This window comes from Nannobrachium achirus (genome assembly GCF_963921795.1).
Source record: "Nannobrachium achirus genome assembly, chromosome: 5".
Lineage (NCBI taxonomy): Eukaryota > Metazoa > Chordata > Actinopteri > Myctophiformes > Myctophidae > Nannobrachium > Nannobrachium achirus.
The window spans coordinates 48,046,912-48,071,370 of NC_137814.1; the positions used below are offsets into that span (position 1 = coordinate 48,046,912).

At 43.2% G+C, this 24,459-nt stretch overlaps 1 protein-coding gene across 1 annotated transcript in view; it reads right to left on the minus strand.

The window, feature by feature from the left end:
- Nucleotides 1-19,648: 19,648 nt before the first annotated feature.
- The window catches only part of LOC308285651 (glypican-1-like), a gene marked incomplete at both ends in the record, with an annotated part of 185,147 nt that continues 180,336 nt past the window's right edge, over nucleotides 19,649-24,459 (minus strand). The window contains 2 exons of the mRNA XM_080726484.1: nucleotides 19,649-19,860; nucleotides 22,978-23,153. Of these exons, the coding sequence (XP_080582610.1) occupies nucleotides 19,649-19,860; nucleotides 22,978-23,153 (388 nt within the window). The remainder of the gene's footprint in view (nucleotides 19,861-22,977; nucleotides 23,154-24,459) is intronic.

Sequence of the window (24,459 nt, forward strand, 5' to 3'; positions counted from 1 at the left end):
ATTGGGTGTCAGTGACTCTCCATGAGCCTTTTGACACAGTTGGCAGATTGGCCAATCGAGTTCAGACAGCATCATCGCAGAGATAAACGTTATTTTGACCCTGAGGAGATGATGCAAGTCAAAGCGTCGGTCACCCTTTGCAAATTAATAAAACGTGCAGACCCACTGTTAAGCACCGAGCTCACAGCTGAAGTGCGCTGGACATCTCTTGAAAGAACTAAAGGCCCTCATCCATGGCAAAGTTGTAGAGGTCAGTCCTTATTCAATCTCTCTCTCTCTCTCTCTTTCTCTCTCCTCTCTCTGTGATCACACACACAACACAGTACAGCACACCACACACATGGATGGTTTGAGTTCAAGGCTTCTAATGAGCCATTACATTAGTACACATGAGTGATAATATAGATCAAGGACTTTCTCTCTCTCTGGATCGTTTCTCCTGCAGTCTCACATGGCGTTCTCTACTACTATAGAGTTGTAAAACAGTGTATTTGACCTGCATGGCAGCAGAACAGACCTCTGCTTAATGGCTACATGTCTGTTCAACATGGGGCCGTGGCACGGAACACGTCTTCTGGTTCCTCCACCACACAGATAAACAGTGGTGAAAGAAGAACTTCAAGTGTTTACTTATACTGTAAGTCCGGGGTCTTCAACGTTTTCAGGCCAAGGAACCCTTAATTGAGTGACGGATGAAGCAGGGACCCCCACAACCTTTTCATAGATTCCATCGTTTCATTGTTTGACTGCACAATCATCAGCGTATTTTGGATTCATGTCAATTGGTGTTTCAGATATTTAACCACTTGAACCGTCGAAACTTAATAAACTTGACCTTTCACTCTGTACTTAGTCTGCTCTTTTTCCCCTCTACACCAAAGCTCTTTGCCAAAAATAGCTGATCTACAAGCTCACAACGCCTCGCAGCGCGAGGCGTTGTGAGCTTGTAGATATGCTATTTTTGGCTAAAGTTCTCTGAATATGGACACTAGGGTTCAAGTGGTTAATATAAAAAAAGAAAAAAAAGTTTCTATCACTCAAAGATTTGGAGGACCCCCTGTAGTAACTCTGGGGACCCTCTAGGGGTCCCGGACCCCCTGTTGAAGACCCCTGCTGTAAGTAAAAATACCAATGCCACAATGCAGAAATATTCTGTTTCAAGCGTTCAAAATTGTACTTGAGTAAAAGTACAACAGTATTAGCATCTTATACGTAAGGTACTAAAAGTTAAATGATGCATTTTACAGCATGTCCCTTTGTCCCATTTTACAAGATTCTTCAGAGGTTTTTAAAAATGTTCAAATCTTTTTCAAAAAAAAATCACATGCGTTGTGAGCTCAAGATCCACTATTTATTCGACTAAGTATCAAATACCGTAGGGCTTAATAATATAAATCTACAATGTAACGAGTAGCTAATGTTTTGAAACAATTGTATAATAATCATTAGGTATGATCATTTTATTTGTAGAGCGACTAGCAAGAATAAACTAATTGATTTGCATTATGTGGGGACCAAAATATACAACACTGTAACCAACCCCCGGAAGCAAATTTTAATTCCTTCTTAACACATATGGTGCCAACCCCGAGTTTCCCGAGTTTGATTTCAAATAGACCGCTGTGCCGACCCCGAGTTTCCCGAGTTTGGCCTTAATTACTTAATTAGGTTAATTACACTCTCACCCATCTTGTGACAAAGTTTGGTGCTTCTGTGATAAAAAATAAGTCAGAAATCACATATTCAACAAGTAATGTGACCAAAAACAAAGACAAATGCTTCCCATGAACCACAATATTGCTAAACCATGGCTCAAATGGCTCAAATATGAAATTCATAATAACTTGCTATGACGAAATGCCTTTCAGTGCGTCCAGGCTAGTCAATTTCACCTTTATTACACACGATGGCGCCACCTGCTGATGTGAAACCAATGGACTGAAGCCAGGGTGTGTGTTTGTGACACACAATCTACTTGTGATCATCACCCACCGCAACAACTCTAGTCTGCCTGCCTATCGTTACATTATTCTGCAGCTTCATCATCATCACATCAAACAAATAGTGGGTCGCTGTAATTTCTACTTCACCATCAAAGATGGCGACGCTGCGCTACAACTGAGAATGTATTGTGTGTGAGAGAAAGAGGGAGGAGGAAGAGAGAGAGAGAAAAAGTATTTATTGTTGTGTGTGTGAGAGAGAGAGGGAGGGGAGAGAGAGAAATAGTGTGTGTGTGTGTGTGTGTGTGTGTGTGTGTGTGTGTGTGTGTGTGTGTGTGTGTGTGTGTGTGTGTGTGTGTGTGTGTGTGTGTGCGTGTGTGCATGCGTGCGTGCGTGCGTGTGAGACACATTGTATTGTATTGTAAATGGATTTTATTTTTCTATATTTATAGGTAGTGGTTCGTGCAGAGGAGCCTGCTGACTTCCCTTTGGAGAACTGAAAACTTTCCTTGGCCTGTTTCTGACCGGCCTCATCTCAACTCACACGTGCACGCACGCAGCCTCTGAACTGTGAACATGCACACGCACGCAGCCTCTGAACTGTGAACACGCACGCAGCCTCTGAACTGTGAACACGCACGCAGCCTCTGAACTGTGAACACGCACGCAGCCTCTGAACTGTGAACACGCACGCAGCCTCTGAACTGTGAACATGCACACGCACACGAGCACGCATGCAGACTCTGAACTGTGAACGTGCACACGTATAGGCGCACGCATGCACACGCGCACACACACACAATGTGAGAAACAATGTGAACAAGCCAGAGAAACACTGAACTAGCAAGAATACACTTGATTGAAAACGGTAAAGAAACAAAATAAAAAACACTTATTTGTCTTATTCTTTTGTATTTGTTTGAAGGAAAAATACTGTAAATACAATATTGAAGTCATTGAAGTCAAAGCTAAAAAGATCAAGTGAGTTTTCAGCCTGATACAGTATCATTCATTTTGTCACGATAAAACTGAATGCGGAGGCTGTCTTCGAAGTTGGTCAAAAACATGGCAAGAGCACAGTACAGACAGAAATAAGCCATGGCAACAGATGTGTTAATTGTTTTGTTGTCCTAATTTGTTCTGGGCACATGCATTGCACACTTTGATTCTGAAAGCATTTGTAACAGGTCTGAATTAGGGCCATAATTCAATCTTATCTTTCTACTCTTTCAATGGAATTGTATTTGGAAGCATCAAACTGATATTGCTGTACGCAATTTTGTTTTCTAAATTGATTGTTATAACTCTATAATAAGACAATGCGGTATAACGTTTGACATACCTGAAGAAATGCGTTTGACAAAAATATAACACTGCCATGCAATTCATTGCAGTGAACATCAGTTTGATGCTTTACAGAAACACAAGCTATATTTTTTTGTAATTTACACACTAGATTGTTCTAACCCTGGTTATCATGATTGTCTGAATTCCTAATCATCTGTATCCCTCAGGGGACCCAACCCTCTTTGCAAGATTTTATTTGTTACACAACTGCAAGTATGAATACACAAGAGTCAAATTCTTTGGCTTTGGCTCCTCAACATCATAGCAACAATAACAATAACAAAAGAAATAGTGGGTACATTAATCAAAGCACACATTTTGGTGCTTTGAAGGTGACATGTGCATGGGTCAAAAGAAAAGACAGAGAGACAGAGAGACACAGAGACAGAGAGAGTGAGAGACAGACTATGTAAATCGCTTTTGATAAAAAGCACGATTTAATAAATGCACCATTTACCATAGATAGATAGATAGATAGATAGATAGATAGATAGATAGATAGATATATAGATAGACATGCAATAGGCAGGACTGTCTCTCAAATTTTAGTGTCAATCATGCATAAACCTGGTTGTCTGGGGGAAGCTAACTGTCATCCCCTCTCTCTCCTACATGTACTGTCTCACTGTCAGAATTGAACTAGAAATAAATAAATAAATAAACAAACAAAAAAACTAATGGATGATGACCTTAACTTCCAGAGGCACAAATCTGATATCTCTGAGAATGCCATTTTTCATCCTCTGAAGATATATCTAAATTTAGACACTTCCATTTTGCGGTCAGATTTATAGGAAGCTAGGTTTGTGCTTTTATTTAGAGTAGACTTGATTAATGTGATGCGCTTTTTACTTGAATGACAAAGCAGGTGTGAAAAAAACAAATTCCAGTTTATTCAAAGAGCTGCAGCCTCAGCTTAATCCAAGGTGTTTGAACACGTCACTCCTGCTTTTAACTTCTCCTCACTGACTCCCTTCTGACTTCTTATGGATGTTAGATCTGTGAATGTCTCCTTCCTGCAGTACATTGTTGCACACTCACTGAATATATGCACTGAACAGATCTGGTAGATAAAGGTCTCTTGAATTCTCTTCAATACACCTGCTGGAATACCCCCGGGAGACACTGTGGGAAGTGCTGTGGGAATATGGGGTGACCTTACTCCAATCCAATCTCTGTACGCCCAAAGTGAAAGCTGTGTCCATGTGCTCGGTAGTAAGAATCGGAAGAGTAAGAGTCGTAATTCGTTCCCGGTGGGGGTTGGCCTCCACTAGAGGTCTGCGCTTTGTCACCTATCCTGTTTGTGACATTCATGGACAGGATTTTGAAACACAGTTGTGGCATAAGAGAGGGTATACGGTTCGGTTAGCTAAGGCTTGCTTCACTGCTTTTTGCAGATGATGTGGTCCTGATGGCACCATCGGCCCGTGACCTCCAGCTCGCACTGGATCAGTTCGCAGTCAAGTGTGTGCAGAGGCCGGGATGAGGATCAGCGTCTCCAAATCTGAAGCCATGGTTCTCAGCGGGAAACCAGTGCATTGATCTCTCCAGGTAGGGAATGAGAATTTGCCCCAATGAAGGAGTTCAAGTATCTCAGAGTCTTTGACGGGGACATAGACAGCTGTATGTCCCCCTCACACCGGATGATACCCACTTACTAGCTTCGCGTAGCCAGGCTTACTCATCTGCACAGAGAAAAGCCTGGGAGAGATATGAGGCAGAGACAGTTCTAGGAGGTGGAGCTGAATTTTCCCAGAAGTTGTCTTTTTTTTTTTCAGTGTTCCTGCAAACGTATTCCCATCTCAATACGTACTTCTCCCGCTCCGTCGGTTGTGCTCGCAATAAACAATATACAAACAAAAAACATTGATTCAGGCGATGTTACACCTATAGAGCAAGTTAAGAGCTATGCATGCACCGCATGACGTAACTTTCGTTAAACGCAGCACTTCCGCTAGAAATCTTGGAACCAAGCGGAAGTCATATCGTGCCCAGGGTGCCCACTCACTGGATCCCCTTTTAGATTGCCTCATCAACCTGGATGTCAAACAATTTTCTCACGCTCAATGACAATAAAACATAATTAATACTCTTTGGCTCCCCACATGCAACAAATAATATCACAACCTCCCTTGGCCCGCTGACATGCAAACCACATGTCAGAAATGTGGCTCTTAGACTCTGCCCTTAAATTTGACAAACAAATGAATGCTGTTGTCAAGAAGGAGCCTTCTTCCAATTAAGACAGGTCACCAAAATAACTACCCCATCTAGTCCATACGAGATGTCGGTATCGGAAAGGTGGCAAAGCTCTATATCTGTAGATTGTATTTTGGTATGATAACCCCTTCTGAGACACAGCTAAATTGGTGTTATCAGCCGCTAGAGTTGGTGTCTCATCAACTTTACATTACAGGGAAAAAAAGCAAAAAAAAAGTAAGTAGCATATGAGGGGTCAAACTAGGGGGTTTTCATGATTCTGAATCCATTGCAAGCATCTGTTTTGCACAAAAAACATTCCTTGGGCTAAAAGACTGCCCCACAAGACTATGGTTTAGTGATGAAAAGTGAGTCATCACTTTTCACACTTTTGTGGGGGCTGTTTTAGCCCAAGCCCAAATCTTGTATGGGGGGGTCCCTGGCACAATACATAGTAATCTGGGGGTCTTTGACATGGAAAAACAACAACAACCACTTCTAAGCCCAATAAGAAACTACCACCCAAAACGACCAAAATGTACATTTCAAGCCATTTAACAGAAAAGGCCCAAAGTAGTTCATAATTTTGACAGTGAATCACTTTCTCCACTGGGTGGCAGTGTGTACAAGGCTACAATCAGAGGTGAGAATGCACCAGATATAGGCTACAGTATAATAGGACAGGGGTCTTCAATGTGTTCAGGCCAAGGGAGTGAGAGATAAAGCAGGGACCCCCACTACATACTGTATAAAATTGTGTTGCATATTTTCATTGATTTCATGAAAGCACATCAGTCTATGTTGGATTTGTGTTAATGTGTTCTTTCAGACATTTAACCAAATCGCAGATACTCAGTAAATTTGCCTTTTCACTCTCTACACCAAACCTATTTGCCAAAAATAGCAGATCTACAAGCTCTCAACGCCTCGCAGCGCGAGGCGTTGAGAGCTTGTAGATCGGCTATTTTGGGCTATAAAGTTCTCCTCAGGGATGCGAGGGTTCAAGTTGTTCATTGAAAATGTAAGCCATTTACCATGAGAGGGAGTGGGTTGTTGGCTGATTTACCACTGTTTCAGGGTTGTGGCACGAGGCGAAGCCAAACAACCCTGAAACAGTGGTAAATCAGCCAACAACCCACGACCCTCGAATGGTAAATTGCTTTTCTACCACTTCTACCATATAAATGAAAGAAAACACAGTTGTAACTTGCAAGGTTATTTAGCCAGCTCAATGTTGTTGACTGACTTACCACTGTTTTAAGCCAATCAGAATCCAGTATCTGAACATGTGACCACAAAAAGTGGTAGAAAATGATCCTACACAGAAGATTTGGTGTAGCCCTCCTGTAGTAACTCTGAGGACCCCATAGGGGTCCCGGACCCCCTGTTGAAGACCCCTGTAATAGGACCGTGCCAGAATGTGTTCATAACCATGTAGGGAGATTTAGATGCAGCTTGGTGTCTCTCTGACTCGTCTTCCAGACATCACTCTGAAGATGAAAGTTAGGGGATTTTCTTTTGCTTAGCTATGAATTGCTGGTTATTTTTGATGTAAAAGCCAGCGTGGAGTTTTAATGTAATCCATGTTCAAAGTAGATGTGCAGTTAAAGCAAATAAGCTAAACCCATAACTACCCCCGAATGCACAGTAGGAGGCCTTATCGTTATTCTCCACCATTCTCAAAGTTTATGTTTGAAGATTTGGTAGTTTTACCGTGACACCTGTTGCTGTATACCAGTAGATCTCAAACTTTTTTCGTGTCAAGGACCCCCAAATTTATTTGATATACAGTATATTTGGCAGCGGGTCCCCATCTGAAAAGGTGTTGTGCCATGCCAGTGAGCCCCAGAAGAGATTTGTGTTTAAAAATGCCAAATTATTCAAGATTTTTTTGAGCACTTTAAAGATTTTTCAAAAATGTTCAAAAATAGCATATGTAGGCCTACAACAATTAAGCACACCAGGCGGCACAAAGTGACGTGCTGTGAGCTTGTAGTTCTGCTATTTTTGAATAGCCAACAAAGGCTATACATTTATAAAGTGTTTAAAATGATAGCTACTTTTGCTGGGAACCCCCTGGAACCCACACCAAGGACCCCTGGGGGTCCCCGGACCACACTTTGAGAACCACTGGTTTATAACTACACACTAAATACGTGCTTGTCTCTTTCAATTGATTTGAACTCTCGTGCTACACACTCACGTTTATGTAGATGCAATCAATGTCCTTCAATTCAAGCTCAAACCGCCTCCTTTGATTTCACTCGTAGTCTTTAAAAAGATGGCAAAGGAGATGCTTGCCAGAAGCCTGCACCTATTCTGATGGCTTTATTGTATTTATTTTGGTTTTGTTATATGCTGTACAGCAGGGGTTGCCAAACCTTTTTGTCACCCCATAAATATTTGTTTTAATCTGAGGCACCCCTCCCTACATCACAATTTTCACTCCCAGCACCTTGTATTTATAGCATATCGTCGGGAACCTTGTATGTCCAAAACCGTTCGTTTTGGATTTATCATCCATAAAATGTCCTAAACTAGTGAAAACAGCATATCTACAAGCACACAACGCCTCGCATCGAGGCGTTGTGTGCTTGTAGATCGGCTGTTTTGACTAGTTTTGTACGACAGTCTTGTATGATGAAGCAGGGCTTTGCTTTACCAAAAGACGTGCACATTTGAAACTTGGAGATACGAGGTTTCTGCCCGACAGTGACGATATTTTAGTGATTATGTTGCAAGGAAAACATTGAGATAATAGCCATTTTGGTTAGAACTGACTGAAAATAACTTTGTACTTCAAGTTTAAAATGATACTAAATAAGTGTCCAAATGTTATCAAATTATCTCACGGCACCCATGGATTGCCGTCACAGCACCCCAGGGTGCCCTGTCACCCACTTTGTAAACCCCTGCTGTACATTTTCTTTTTTTTTAGGCAGACACTTGAGTCTGGTATATAGTCTGTTGAGGTGGTATGTTGAGTTTAGTCTTGTTTTGTCAATTCTAAGCAAGGAACTTGTGTAACATTCCTGCCTCTTGCCAAGTGCATACTTGTAAAAGAGACTTTGGTCTCGAATGTATTTTTACTGGTTAAATAAGGGTTATGTTTCAAACTGGCCTCTTCTCATTTGATTTCTGAGGCTAATGTCCTTCTCCTCTGTCTCGTATAAATCAGTGAGTGCACATGTCTGAAAGCAGCGCGTCCGTCTGAGTCCTACTTAGAGTTGCAGATCAGTGAAAGGCTTTTATTGAGCCAGAGAGGTTTTTTATTGGCGAGTGGTTTGCCCTGTTGATCCGATATTTAAAATACCAAGGCCATGATGTACCTTCGTGAATGAGATCCTAAAACGTCTTTGAATAAACTGGGTAATATTGAGACTGAGGATGTGTCTGCTAATGTGTGTTTGGTGAAACTGTAAACACTTGAAATACTGTAAATACGGTGTGTGCACGTGTGTGTGTGTGTGTGTGTGTGTGTGTGTGTGTGTGTGTGTGTGTGTGTGTGCGCGCGTGCGTGCGTGTGTGTGCGCGCGCGTGCGTGTGTCTGTGTGTAAGCACGAGCATCTGCATAAAGTGTCTGCTTGCCTTAGACTTATAATTGGAGATAAATTAAAATCCCCATAATTCAATTACACATTAATAAGAAAACATGGTTGTTAAAGAGAGTCTATATTACAGTACGTCAGCAGTGTACAGAAAGAACTGAGCCCTCCACTGAGTAACAATGACATGCTATGAATCATGACCATGTTCAAAATTAAGTTCTCTTCTAAAGTAAGTAAGAGAAAGAGAAACATTGATTTTCTTTCTCGTTCTCTCTAAAGTAGCTCGGGGCAGCGATTGGCAAGGTCATCTCGGTTCATTTCTAATGTGTTTAAAAGGCATGTAATGAGAAAACGATATGCAGCTTTTTTGTTTTCTGACATGGCGCCAAATGGGAATGTTCTGTTTGAGAGTACACAGCAACAGTGAACCGAGATACTGAGATACCCAAATCTGTCAAGCAGGGACCTGCAGAGAATGTTAGAGAGGCAGAGGCTGAAATATCTAAAAGGGCCTTTTAGGTGAAAATATTGAAAATAGCAATAGCTATTTCCTGTACTTATTCACGGTCTGGAGAGGGCACTTTTTTACAGACGGGTACAAGAGCAGGGGCTCAAGCCCACTTTGATGTCTATGTGTGCTCACGACGCGTTGTGAGCTTGGAGGTCGGCTATTTTCTGTACTTATTCATGGTCTGGAGAGGGCACTTTTTACAGACGAGTAAAAGGGCAGTGGCTCAAATGTGTGATGTCCATGTGTGCACGTGCTTGCTCTCAAGATGAAGAGCTATTTACACCACACTATGAGACATTATCCAGGTATGTTAAACCCCATTCACACTCTGTGGTATAAATCAAGCATTAGAGTCTTTAAGATCCCTCCAGTGTTGTGGCACCAAACAAAACGCCTTTGCTGTGAGCAAGGTCGAACTACAGGGATAAGCTAGACAGAATAGTCAGTGTGTGTCTTGCTGCAGAGTGGTGGGTGGGGGTAACATTTCCTATGCTCAAATACGTTGTGACATTCTAATCATGATACCGGTTCAATTTATTCGCCCTTGCGTTGACGGCGAGTTGCCTTTTCCCTGTGTGGCAGCCAAACTACTTAGCTTTCTGTGTTTGTGACCTCATTATGGAATCGCTGGGATATGGCACTGCGTTTTCGTCCAATCCCAGAACCACTTAGCTATATCTCACCCAATATTGTGACACATTGTGTGACTGAACTATACTAGTACACTACAGTATGTGTAGTCCCTATAGCGTGGCTTCTTTTTCTCCTATAATCCTCGTGGTCAAGTCTCCTTTTGTCTCACTGTCACACTGAATACACTGATGAAGGTTGGATCCTTTTGGATTAACAGTCGAAGATTTTAGAAAATTGACCCTCTTTTTAACTCATTCTGGGCGATCCCCGTAGAAACCGTAGATTTCCCGCTGTACCGCGGTGCCATGCCCGTCGATCCCGGAAGTTTAATTAGCTTTAATCACCAGTAAGACTCCCTAATCGGGAGATAAGCGACCGTAGGTCACTTATCTCCACAAATAGGGCAAAAATGTGTTTTGCCAAAATCTTCCTGATCCATGTTGATGACATGTGTGTAGACATACTGTGTAGTGATTTTCGTGATTTTAGGGCAAAATCTGTAGGAGCAGTGTCCAAAAATGTGTTTTTAAAAATCGGCCTGGAGGTGGCGCTATATGGGAGAGATTCATGTTGATGGGATGAGTGTAGACATACTGTGTACCGATTTGCGTGATTTTAGGGCAAAAATTGTAGGAGCAGTGTCCAAAAATGTGTTTTGCAAGAATCGGCCTCATGGTGGCGCTAGAAGAGGGCCATGTGAGACTGGCGGATAAGCAGGGATACAGCGTGGCAACGGATATGTCTATTTCAATGGGGTTTTTTTTATTCGAAAGCTTGTCACCGAGTCTACAGTCTACTAGATGAGTCACGCACAGATTGTGCACGATGCGTGCGCGTGCCCACGTTAAAAGGTAAGGACAATTTGGCAGCTGCTTACTACAGCTATGTTTAAAATGGCAGCAAAATTGTTAAGGACGACAGTTTCTAAGGATAACACAATGCAGCCAATACCCAGTGGCAGCCTTGAAATAGAGTTTAAAGTAATCTTTGTTTAAAAAGAAATCTTGCGTGGGATTACCTTGCTATTGTGCATTAATGGTTTTGATGGGTTAAATGCAGAGAACACATTATGTGCAAATGTACTTGGCAAATGAATGCATTTAATTAACTAATGAATACTTCAGCTGAACAATAGGCCTGTGTATCGATTGAGGGACACGTTGCTTGACAAAAATGACATATTTGACAATATGTTGCACGATACTGTTTCTCCAAAGCATAAATCAGCCGGTTCTGTCGGACCTTCTCTGTCTTTATCAACACAGTAATTCTAAGGAAGACATACTAGTAGTGTCCCAATGTGCACCGGAAAACAACTTGGACATGCTGGTACTACAAGACATCAAAGCACCTACTGATAGCGGTTCTGATAGTCATCAGTCAGGTCAGCTTCTAGGCTAGACCAAAAGGCAAAGGAGAAGGCCTACTACAGTGTTGTTTATAGCAGTGGTTCTCAAACTTTTTCATGTCAAGGAACTATAAACCAGTAAGACTCCCTAATCGGGAGATAAGCAACCTTCAGGTTGCATACACAAACTTTAGAAGGCAGTGGTAGCAAATTAGGAGGAAATATGGGAAATGTGACAGACCCATGTTGATGACATGACTTTAGAGATTCTGTGTACTGGTTTTTGAGATTTTAGGGCAAAATATGTAGGCGCAGTGTCCAAAAATATGTTTTGCAAGAATCGGCCTCATGGTGTTGCTAAAAGAGGGCCATGTGAGAAATGAGTGGAGGTTGTGGTTTGGCAGCCAAGGAGTGTGTGTGTGCAAAGTTTGGCATGGATAGGGGCAACGGTGGCGGAGATATGAGTATGGCAAAAGTGTGACGTGACGGACAGACTGACTGACAGACAGCCGGTGGAGGTTTTGATGGTAACTATCCTAACGGTCGCAATTAATGTGTATTTGGCCGCAGACGCACATCTACAAAGATTTTGTATACAGTTAGTTCTGTTAAAAATGTTAAACATTCAAACATTATTAACCCATTCAGAACGGGTACACATTATTGTGCATCATTATTTTTTTTAACTATTGAAAAATAGCAGATATACAAGCTCACAGCGCGGCACAGAGTGCTGCGCTGCGAGCTTGTAGATCTGCTATTTTTGAAAAACGTGAAAATTAGAATTTTGACCCGATTCTATAAGTGTCTTTTGAATCCTTCTAAGGTTTTTTGAAAAACCTATGTTTCTGTGTCAGCAATCTGGCTATAGCCATCGTCAAAGAAAAGGACCTTTTCACTTAACTGGAGCTCAGTTAGTCTGTTCTTCCGAGACTACTATGTCAGTGGTTCTCAAACCTTTTCATGTGAAGGACCCCCAAAACGAAATGTATTTGGCCACGGACCCCCATCTCAAAATACTTAGTTCCAGGGACCCCCCAGAAGCAAAATCTTAGTTACAAACGTTCGCTTTGAAAATACATACATTCAAAGATTTGCACACATTTTCACGACTTTTTCAAAAATAGCAGATCTACAAGCTCGCAGTGCGGCACTCGGTGCCGAGCTGTGAGCTTGTATATCTGCTATTTTTCACTAGTTAAAGCATTCAATAATTCTAGGCTTAAGATCTTGGGAAAATAGCTGATGTATATACGTAGGGCCCGTTGGCTGCCTGGACCGCACTTTGTGAACCCTTGCATAATTTAGTCCATGGACCACCTTAACTGTGTTAACAAGTGTACAAATGGAACCAAATGGACCCACCCCATAAGGGTCCATTTGATCAGACCTCTCAGAAGTGATCTTAAAGAGGGATCAATTATGGATTTATCTCTCTCTTTATCTCACACACACACACACACACACACACACACACACACACACACACACACACACACACACACACACGCGCGCGCGCGCAAATAAAGTTGACACTGACATCTTGAAAATCTTACAATGTATATAATTGACACAAGATTCCAGGAACAAACAACAGCAAATGACACATACTGTATTTTTCAACCTCTTTCCTGGTGTTTATCGTTAGCATAAACACATAAACTCTCCGGTTTCTGTTAACGAAAAAAGACAAAAACAAAAAAAAGACTTTCTTTTTCTTTCATAAATCGGCACCTTTCAGAAATGCCAGCCACATTCAACTCAGTGTAAAGTCATCTGTAAATGCTGATCTGGGATCAGTTAGTGTGGATTCCACCCCCCCCTACTACTGATTGACAGGAGGGATGGGGAGCAGGCACTGATGTCAGATCAGTCAGTGCCTTATGGAGCTTCTCTCCAGCTCTGTGTGGGGAGCTATTGGTAATCAGGGGCCTGTGTGTGTGTGTGTGTGTGTGTGTGTGTGTGTGTGTGTGTGTGTGTGTGTGTGTGTGTGTGTGTGTGTGTGTGTGTGTGTGTGTGTGTGTGTGTGTGTGTTTGTATTACTACACATACTATCCAAATGTCCCCCACATTTACGGTTTAGGGCTGGAGTTATGCCTGATTTAGTAAAAAATTGCAAAAACTAAAACATAGGCATTCACCGTCATAAAATGTAATTGTCCTTGCAAGAATAGTAATACAAACGTGTGTGTGTGTGTGTGCGTGCGTGCGTGCGCGTGTGTGCGTGTGCATATCGCCGTTGTCGGGCGGAAACCTCGTATCTCACAAGTTTCAAATGTGTACGTTCTTTCGCAAAGTAAAGCCCTGCTTCATCGTACAAGGCCGTCGCACAAAACGAGTGAAAACAGCCGATCTACAAGCACACAACGCCTCGCGGTGCGAGGCGTTGTGTGCTTGTAGATCCGCTGTTTTCACTAGTTTGAATCATTTTTAAAATGATGAATGCAAAACGAACGGTTTTGGACATATAAGGTTTCCATCCGACGACGACGATATGATGCTTGTTTTCACCGTAGTCAAACGGGAGGCATTCCTACTGGTCCATATCTTATCTGCATACACACATCAACCAATCAATAGTGGTCTCTGGAAGGTGTTGACTCACCCATCGATCGACCAATCCCGTGATGTCTTTGTGCAGACAATGCCATTTATTGGCCTCATAAAAGTGCAGCGTTTAAAAAAACAAAGTAAGGGAGGGGCGGGGGTACTTTGAACAACAAACTAAATGAGATTAAAAGGTGGAGGCGTATAATAGTGCAGTGGTTCTCATACTTTTTTTTTATTTTTTATATCAAGGACCCCCAGTTTGATATGCATTAGGCCACAGGACCCCCCCATAACTCTGAGGGGCCTTTTCCTCCAAAAGAACCTTGGTTCCAGAACCAGTGCCGGTTCAACTTTCTTGGGAACCTTGGTTTGTGAACCGGCTTGTGTTTCAAACCAGATTGAACCATGACTGAATCAGAGGAACCAAGGATTTTGGGGTTTCCGGTTCCGAACCAACTTTTACGGTTCAGAACCAACTCCGGTTCTCGGTGGAAAAGCACACCTCTGGTTCATCCCATAGGCGGGAGAAAGAACCAGAAGCGGTTCTTTGCCGGTGGAAAAGGCCCCTGAGTGTACAAATGGAACCAAAATGGACGTGCGTAAAACGGGGTCCATTTGGTTTCAATTTGTACAGTCTATGAGTTACAGACTTGCAAAAGGGCCCGTTTGGTTCCTAACGATCTATAATTTAGCTGGGGGGGACCCTACTACCGGAAACCCCCCACTCAAGGACCCCCTGGCACACACACCCCACTTTGAGAACCACTGGCGCATAGAGAAAGAGGGAGGGGGGGGGGGGGGGGGGAGTGGTTTGAGGGAGGGAGGGGAGGGGTTGTGCAAATTTCGGCCGAGGAGGACATTGCGATGGCAGCATAGCCATTGAAAAGTGAAAGTCGTGAAGTTGAAAAGTCGCTAAGTCGTCTTTGAATTGGAATGTCACCATTGGAGGGAGGGGGGTGGTGGTGGTGGTGGGGGGGGGGGGGTCGGGGTAATTTTTCCCATTCTCTAATAAGAGTGCGATTGAACTTTTTTCACATTCAGAATCAGCATCAGAATTCACAATCACATTTCTGTTGTTTCATTGTTTCCTTTTTTTTTTTTTTTAAAGAAGGATGCTTCATGGGAGTGTGAACGTAACTTTTGTTTCGTTTTTAATCGTCAACCCCGACCCTAAACAAGGTGTCAAAGGCAGTCACAGGCAAATCTCGAAAACCAGGAACCAACACGCACGCACGCACGCACACGCACACACGCACGCACACACACGCAAACACACGCACGCACAAACATCCGTCATTAAAGCACTATAAAGTAAAATAAACGCAATCAAAATAACCTGGCAGCACGTCGTGACGATAAACCAACGTTCCGCCCTCCTGAACATCATTCTGCAAACGGCCACCCACAAGAGATCGTTTTTTTTTTTTTTTTTTTCTAAAGCTCTACGATAATAATCCAGTCATTAAAATTCCGATGGGATGTATATTGACACAACTGTAAGTGATGGCGGGAGGTTCCAGTGCACAGCTGAGCCCTGTGTAAGGTACGTTACCCATTTAGGCCTGAACACATTATGACGCAATATTTTATGCTTTAAATATAAAAAAATAGCAGATATACAAGCTCACAGCGCGGCACCGAGTGCCGCGCTGCGAGCTTGTAGATCTGCTATTTTTGAAAAATCGTGAAAATTTGAATTCTGACCCGATTCTATACGTGTCTTTTGAATCCTTCTAAGATTTTTGGAAAAAACCTAGGTTTCTTATGTCAGCAATCTGGCCAGCCGTCGTCAAAGAAAAGGTCCTTTTCACTTAACTGGAGCTCAGTTAGTCTGTTCTTGAGAGACTACTATGTCAGTGGTGCTCAAACCTTTTCATGTGAAGGACCCCCAAAATGATATGTATTTGGCCACGGACCCCCATTTCAAAATATTTAGTTCCAGAAGCAAAATTTGAGTTACAAACGTTCGCTTTGAAAATACATATATTCAAAGATTTGCACACATGTTCACGACTTTTTCAAAAATAGCAGATCTACAAGCTCGCAGCGCGGCACTCGGTGCCGCGCTGTGAGCTTGTATATCTGCTATTTTTCACTGGTTAAAGCATTCAATAATTCTAGGCCTAAATGGGTTAAAGACGGAATAGAGCTCCGAATTCCCTCGCGTTTCTTATTTCTATGCTTTCTACGCGCACCGATTATATAAAACACAGATGCTCTGGGGGGCAGTGTTTCTCAAACTTTCAAATTTCAAGGTCTCCTCTTAACTCTGGCAGTGTACAAATGGACCAAACGGGTCCATTTGGTTCCATTTATACACTGTCAGAGTTACAGACTTGTATGGGTCAATTTAGACCCCCCTGAAGGAACCCACAGAGTCCCTGGATACCACTTTGAGAAACACAGCTCTGGGAGACTTTAGCACGGCACTCGCGGGCACTCTGTGCTGCGCTATGAGCTTGTATATCTGCTATTTTTGATATAGCCAAAGTATAAAACAATAGTTAAAGCTGTTAAAATCTAAAGTGACACAGATGCGTTCCAGGTCTAAAGTGGGTCGAGACGGAATAGAGCTCCGAATTCCCCCGCATCCTCATTTCCGTGCATTTCCGTGTCAAGTGCGGAATGGACAGGCACCGATTATATAAAACACGGACGCTCCGGGGAGGACTTTAGCGTATTGAAATTTCCATTTAGCCATAGGGCTATAACTTTTAATAACCCCCGCCGTTGTTGTGAGCTGAATGGCATTTCATTCGTATAATGGGAAGTCAGTTCGATGCGATACATTTCAATACTGTCTCCGCCACCCAATCAATCAAGATTTATAGGCCTCTCCACCTCTTGTCCTCTCTCCCTCACACACACACGGATGCATGCGCGTGCGCGCGTTTGCACATTCACGCGCGCGCCACACTTTTTCGCCCACATTGCATACGCGCTCATATCATCATCCTCCCGGCCTCCTGCACAAAAAGCCTTCTCAAAACACAAGAACCTTGACATTTCTTTGAACTAACGGGCAGAGACGCTGGTTTTTTCCCCTCCCAGCGTGGTTCTCAAGTCAGCGCAGCGCCGCGGCATGCCTCTCTCTCTCTCACTCCCACAACATACAGTAAGGTCGATTCATAATGAAGCACTGTGTCACTGTCACGTTGCCTTCGCCGTCATGTGTGAAGAAAAAAAAGCGATCGCTTTTGAAGGTCATTACAGCTGATGGAGGCAGGAAGGGCGGGCGGGCGGGCGGGCGGGGTGGGGGCGGAGAGGGAGGGGGTTCGGACAGACACTGAGGCACTGAGACAGGGAGAAGGGAGGAGAGAAAATCGTAGCAGTTGATGACGGATATCGTCACCGTCGGGCAGAAACCCTGCATCTCCAAGTTTCAAATTTGTACATGTTTTCGCAAAGTAAAGCATTGCTTCATCATACAAGGCCATCGCACAAAAGTAGTGAAAACAGCAGATCTACAAGCACACAACGCCTCGCGGCGCGAGGCGTTGTGTGCTTGTCGATCGGCTGTTTTCGCTAGTTTAAATCATTTTAAAAATGATAAATGCAAAACAAACGGTTTTGGACATACAAGGTTTTCCACCGGACAACGACGACATACGTTTCCAGATCAGGAAAAAGAAAAGAGCAAGAGAGGAAAAAAAAGGAGAAGGCCACAAGACAATATAGCGTACACACAGCGTGGCGTGTGTGGCAGGTGAAGACAAAATGTCTCAAGGTTGGGTCGTTTCTTCTTCTGTAAAACAAGGGAGAAGCCGTCAGAAGCGCTAATACAGTCTGCGATAAACAAGTGGCTATAAGTGCAGTGCTCCCCTGTGGCGGTGGCTTTTTATATATATATACAGTATAGATATACATCGTCGTTGTCGAGTGGAAACCTCGTATCTCCAAGTGTCAAATGTGTACTTTCTTTCGCAAAGTAAAGCCCTGCTTCAATAGACAAGGCCGTCGCACAAAAGTAGTGAAAACAGCAGATCTACAAGCACACAGTGCTTGTAGATCGGCTGTTTTCACTAGTTTAAATCATTTTTAAAATGATAAATGCAAAACGAACGGTTTTGGACATACAAGGTTTTCACCCGACAACGACGATATATATGACATGTTGCTGCAAAAGACAAAAATATCACCCGTTCGCCGGGCCACGATCGCGATGCTAATTTTAGGAGCATTGAACCTTAGCAGGGGGAAAGGGGGGGGGGAGCTCGTGAAATGGCACACCGCCGTCGTCGACGTGCATACATTCGCTCCGCGCCGCTGCGCGCGAACGGCGAACGGGCGAAACGAGGACAATATGGCAGCGCTCTCTCGCTTCTGCTTCTGTCGGGGATTGGAACGATGTCTTTTCCGTCCCGCCCTCCCTCCCCCTCCCCCCCCCCCCCGTGGACATTTTATAACGGGTCACCCCCTCCCGTGTGTCCCATACTGTGTGCTCTTGCTATAGTGGGATGGTGGTGTCACGGCCCAGCATGTGTTCCGTTCACACCAGACTCCCTTCCACCTGATCCCACACAGCCGGCGGGGCCTGGAGAAAACAGATCAGCTCTACGGAGGCAGGGAGGGAGGGAGGGAGGGAGGGAGGGAGGGATGAGGGGCAGGGATGGAGCGCTTGGAAGGGGTCAGATTACTCCCACAGTGGAGGATCATGTCTGTGTGAATGTGATCGCGGCTATTATTACAGCTTACATGATGAAACGGGGCGGAAAAGTGCTGACGCGGGAGCGCTCTCACCCTCTCCGCGGGAGTGTGTACTTTTGTGTGTGTGTGTGTGTGTGTGTGTGTGTGTGTGTGTGTGTGTGTGTGTGATAATGTTGTGGGTTTATCGTGTTTGAGAGAGGGTTTTACCCAGAAGCCCTGCAGTTCCAGATTATCCTTTTAAACTCATCAATAGTTTATTTCATTTGAGTTTGCGGTTTGTGTACTTTTTGCTATAAATATTGGGGAGTGGCAAGGCCACTGTTCGGGGAGTATATTTTCCCTCGGTATACTGACAAATAAATAATCGGGAACTGAACACAAACACTATTTGAAAAAAGGAGTGGAATAACAAATGATTTGGCTCGGCGCAAACTGCGACGCGTAAACCCGCCTTCCCCCGACTCCCCCCAAGCCCCCGGTTCCCTGTCCCAGCCCTCTAAACGGTGTCAACACCCACCATATCGTTAGCGCCGTAGCTTTTCACACGTCTTAGGTACAGATATTATTTCAGAGAACCCAAACACCAGAAACCAAAAACAAAAACAAAACAAAAAAAAAACATTATGAAAAATGCAGAAAAGACCAGCTCTAACGGCGTCATAATAATAGCAAGAAATAAAAGTACAAGAACAGAATGTAAAAGATCTATGAATACTTTTTGTTGTTCCGTTTTGCCCCTCGTTCCGAGACCCCAACGGAAGTCCATCCATGTACATTTTGTGTGTTTTTTTGTGTGGTTTCCCTATATTTGTTTTGGCAAAGTAACTAATCCCCGACATCTTGCTCCCTCAGCCGGCCCACGGACCACCCACCCCCGTGTCCCAAACTCAGTCCCAATCAAGGTGTATCTCCCCCACCCTGTGGATTATCGCCGGAGCAGTAAAATGACCGGTGAGAGCAGGTAGATGGCGACGCACGGCAGGTTCTGGCTGGCGGCCCCCATAGGTTTTGCCACCTTCTTGTTCTCTGGCGGGTATTCGTACACTTTGGGCGTGCTTGGCGTGATGAGGCGCGGACCCCCCCGGGGGCAAATGTCATCGCCGCATATTCCACTTCCTGAACCGCTCACGTCGTCGCCTGCACACAAGAGCACAGAAAGAAAACGAGGATTGTGTTAATCATTTAAAACTTAACACACGGTAACCACAACTGTGGGTGAACCTCTTGCCCTTTTCCATTCTTTTTTGCTTAATTTATGGATTTAAAGGGATATTTCACTTTCAAAAAAACTTTTGGTAATTTTATCATCTAATTAGGCTTTTATGAATACCCTGAACAGTTTTTAATTAGCTTGATTGAATATTTAGATATTTGATGTAAATGTTACCAGGCCCTCCAGGCCCAGGGCCTCTCCCCACACACACCCATTGTAACTTCAAACTTCATTTTAACCATGATAGATTCATTAAAAACACCTGGTGTAGTATGAGTCTGGTTCCATTTAACGGCTACAGAGATACTGTGTACCGATCTGCATGATTTTTGGACAACATCTGTAACAGGGCCCTGTTACAGATGTTGTCCAAAAATCATGCAGATCGGTACACAGTATCTCTGTAGCCGTTAAATGGAACGGGTATTTCTTACATTGATGCTCCTACATATTAGCATGCAAGCACCAGTTAAAGTTACTTTCCATCCCTCATATACTGTGTGCACAGTGCACATCCCATAACCCACACACTGCACATCATTTCGGAGCTCATATCTTTGAACGGGTAAGAGCTAGTTTCCAATAATTTTACTTCTACTCCACTACAATTCAGATCCAAATATTGTACTTTTACTCCACTACATTTAGTTTAGTAACACTTTACTAAACTAGTAACACTTTAGTTACTAGTTACCTTTAGATTTAGATTTTTATTAGTAACACAGTAATACATACATACATTATCTACTGTACTTCAGCCCCATATATGTTTTGGCCATTTGAAAATAGACAATCTACAAGCTCACAATGCATTGCCATGCAGTGCATTATGATTTCGTAGATCTGCTATTTTCAAAAGATTTTTATACATTTTATGCATTGCATTGTATTTCTATATTGCAATATTGAGATCTCTACTTAAGTACAAAATATGACTGCCCAAACATTCTTATGGGGATTGCCGGCTATAATTTGGTCCATGTATGCCTTTATAACTGTAATCCACACAAGTAGAGTACCGCTGCTTGAGGAGGGCAGATGTTCTCCAAAGTGAGACATCTGTGGCTTTATGCTACAGAACCGACGTACACAAATACAGTAATACAACTGCCATGTCTCAGGAACAAGAGACCACATGGGAGGCAGGCAACCAAGGCCCACAGGGCCTCTTAATCCTGATTGCTTCATACCGCAACCTTCATAAATACAGTAAGAGAGTAATAGGTTGCCCAGGTTTCCAGACAGGGGCGTCACAAGGGAAGGGGGGAGTGGGTCTGAGTTACTAGGGCCCAAGGTGGAGGAGGGGCCTTAATTATTTTATACTTTAGCTATTGAAATAGCCCACTAGCAGATATACAAGCTCACAGCGCGGCACCGAGTGCCGCACTGCGAGCTTGTAGATCTGCTATTTTTGAAAAGTCGTGGAAATGTGTGCAAATCTTTGAATATATGTATTTCTTTCTAGCGAATATTGTAACTTAAATTTTGCTTCTGGGGGGTCTACAAGCTAGCTGTGAGCTTGTATATCTGCTATTTTTCAATAGTTAAATCACAAAAGAATGCGTTCCCAGTCTAAATGGGTTAAACCCCCTCCTCCTATGAAGAACATTCATGAGGGGCCCGCCCGCAGTGAATCCTTGTACCCAGGGCCCAGAATTTGGTGCGACACCCCTGTTTCCAGACCTGGAAGAAAAGGATTGGTTTTTCTGTGCCATGTGCTCACACAATGAAACTTGATAAGTGATGATGAGTGAGAATAATGTGTTATAAAAGCCGACCTCAATTATCCAAAGTGGCATTATGATTGAGGCCAGCACACCTTCGGCTTTATCCTAAAATAGCGCTTGCCATTTTCAGAGTGACTGGCTGTTTAACAGAGCTAAGCCCTCACGTTATTCGGTACCAGTAATTTGTTTAATACCATTCGCCTGGCAGCATTTGCATAGACATCTTGTACAAGGGAACATCATCTGAGCACTTCACATATGGAATGAAAATGTGTTTTGAGTGGCCAAGATATTATCTGAAATACATTTGAGATCTGGTATTTCCAAGGTCCAAAATACAATTTCTGATTGTATTTTTGGCAATTTCTTTTACATTTTGAAACATACAGTACACATTCAACTGGTCTTCCTACCAACATGCCCTACTTTCTCTGTAAATGTATCTTTTTTCTGCTACTGGAGCTTAATATATTGTATGTCTTACTGGTGAATTGAGTCCAATGGACCACAATGGAGTAAAAAATAAAAACTTAACCTTTCATCATAATTGTTTTACTGTGCACTGTTATAGTCAGGGAAAATGAGCAGAATACCTGTCAAATCTGGGAATAAATTCCTTACCAAACAATTTCTTCACCAATGTGTTCATAAAGGTGTCTAGTAACATATCTAACAAAGATTGAAATTCAACATCCCTGGCAAAATGTTTGACAGCTAGGGTAATTCTGGGTCTCATTCACTTGAGACCCATGTGAGGGGTCTAACTAGGTGTTTTTAATTATTCTGAATCCACTTGCAAGCATTTGTTTTGCACGAAAAACATTCCTTGGGCCAAAAATGGACCCCATACACCTTGTGAAAAGTGATGACTCATCACTAAACCATCGTTTTTTTGTATCTGATTTTGGCCCAATGAATGTTTTTCGTGCAAAACAAATGCTTGCAATGGATTCAGAATAATTAAAAACACCTAGTTAGACCCCTCACATCCCACTTAAAGCATATTTTTGGGAGTGATTCTTTCCCTTATAGTAAAGTGAATGAGACCCAGAATTACCCTAGCTGTCAAATATTTTGCTAGGGATGTTTAATTTCAATCTTTGTTAGATATTAATGTTACTAGACACCTTTACGAACACATTGGTGAAGAAATTGTTTGGTAAGGAATTTATTCCCAGGGTTTTATTAAAATTCCCTGACTATTAACAATCCTGTTCCTTTTCAGGTCAATTCTTAGAATTAAATTAACACTCCAGATTCTGTGTGTTGACGCTGCTTCTCCCAAACCATTTCCCAGGTGAGATGGTCACTCACTGGTGTCCTGGAAGTCCACGTCGTTGCCGTTGAGGGCGTTCTTGAGGCGGTGGGTCATGATCTTTAGCTGCATGATCTGCTGGCGTATGGTCATGTCTGGCTTGGTGATGTCGATCTCCACCTCGGGGTTGTTGATCTGGCTGGCCAGGCCGTCGCCCATCACCTCGGGCAGGTACCTGCACAGTGTCACATCACGTTAGATAGATAGATACCTTTATTATCCCACGGGGGAAATTCAGTTGCCCAGAGGCCGCACAGCAGTTAAGGTTACAAGTTACAGAGAAGTAAGAAAAAGAAAAAGAGTACTGTAGTATACAGTCCAAAGATCAAGCACAAAAAAAGATAAATAAAACATAAAGTGTCGAAAGCTATTGCAAAAATATATATACATAAAGTGACCACGAAACATTCAATGCTCATAAGTGACACGTCACACACACAAAAAAGCAATACTCAAGCATAACTTAGCAAACAGTGCCAAACAAAAGAGTGCACATAACAGTCACTGCTAGTCAATGCAGTCATGCAGTTCATACTTCACCACCGACCGTCCTCATTGTCATCGTTCTTCACAATACTACACACACACACAGCACAGTGGTTCTCAACCTTTTCTGGACCAGGGCTTGACTTGAAAATGCTGAAAATGGTCAGATATATCAGATATATATCCTCAGAGCCTTTATGTTAGTTTATGTTGATGATCGATCGTTGTGTTGCGGTTTGGATCAAAACAAACTTTTCAATGTTTTAAAGAAGAAATACAGTGATTTCTTTTTTTTGTTTTATACATTTTTATCCCACGATTTTTGTAACCCATTTTATCACCCGGTGTCAATTGTCTAACGTAATCCTGGGCGCTACACTCCCTCTGGCAACCTGGGGGCAGCAACGGACTGACCTCATGCTTCCTGAGGAGTCCAAGACGCTGCTTATCACCTGACAGTTGATAGTGACAGTCTCCCCGGTTGGACGTAGTGCGTGGAAGGAACACGTGCCCCATCAGGCACCCAGAGTGACCAGGGGGAGGCAGTATAGAGACCAGGATTACTGCATGTTTTTTGTGAGGGTACCTACCCTAGGGTACACGGGGAGAACATGCAAACTCCACACAGAAAGGCCCTTTCGCCAACCCCACCTGGGGAGTGAGCGCTGACGACGCGGAGGAGAGAACACGCCACCATGCAGCGCCCACAGCGTACCCCGGCGGGAATCGAACCCAGGACCTTCTAGCTGTGAAGGGACAGCGCTACCGACTACGCCATCGTGCCAACCGGTTGAGAACCGCCGCCATAGTACACACAAAATAGCCGGGGAGCCACTGTGCCAAAATGAGAGAAGACCTGTGGTGTCATGACATACTCCAAATTTTTGTTTTTCCTATTAATTTGGTCAATAAGGTACACAGAATGAGAGGCCTGCTCTGCCGGAAACATTGCGAACAAAAGTTTCCCATTGACTTCACTATACTGGAAAAAACAC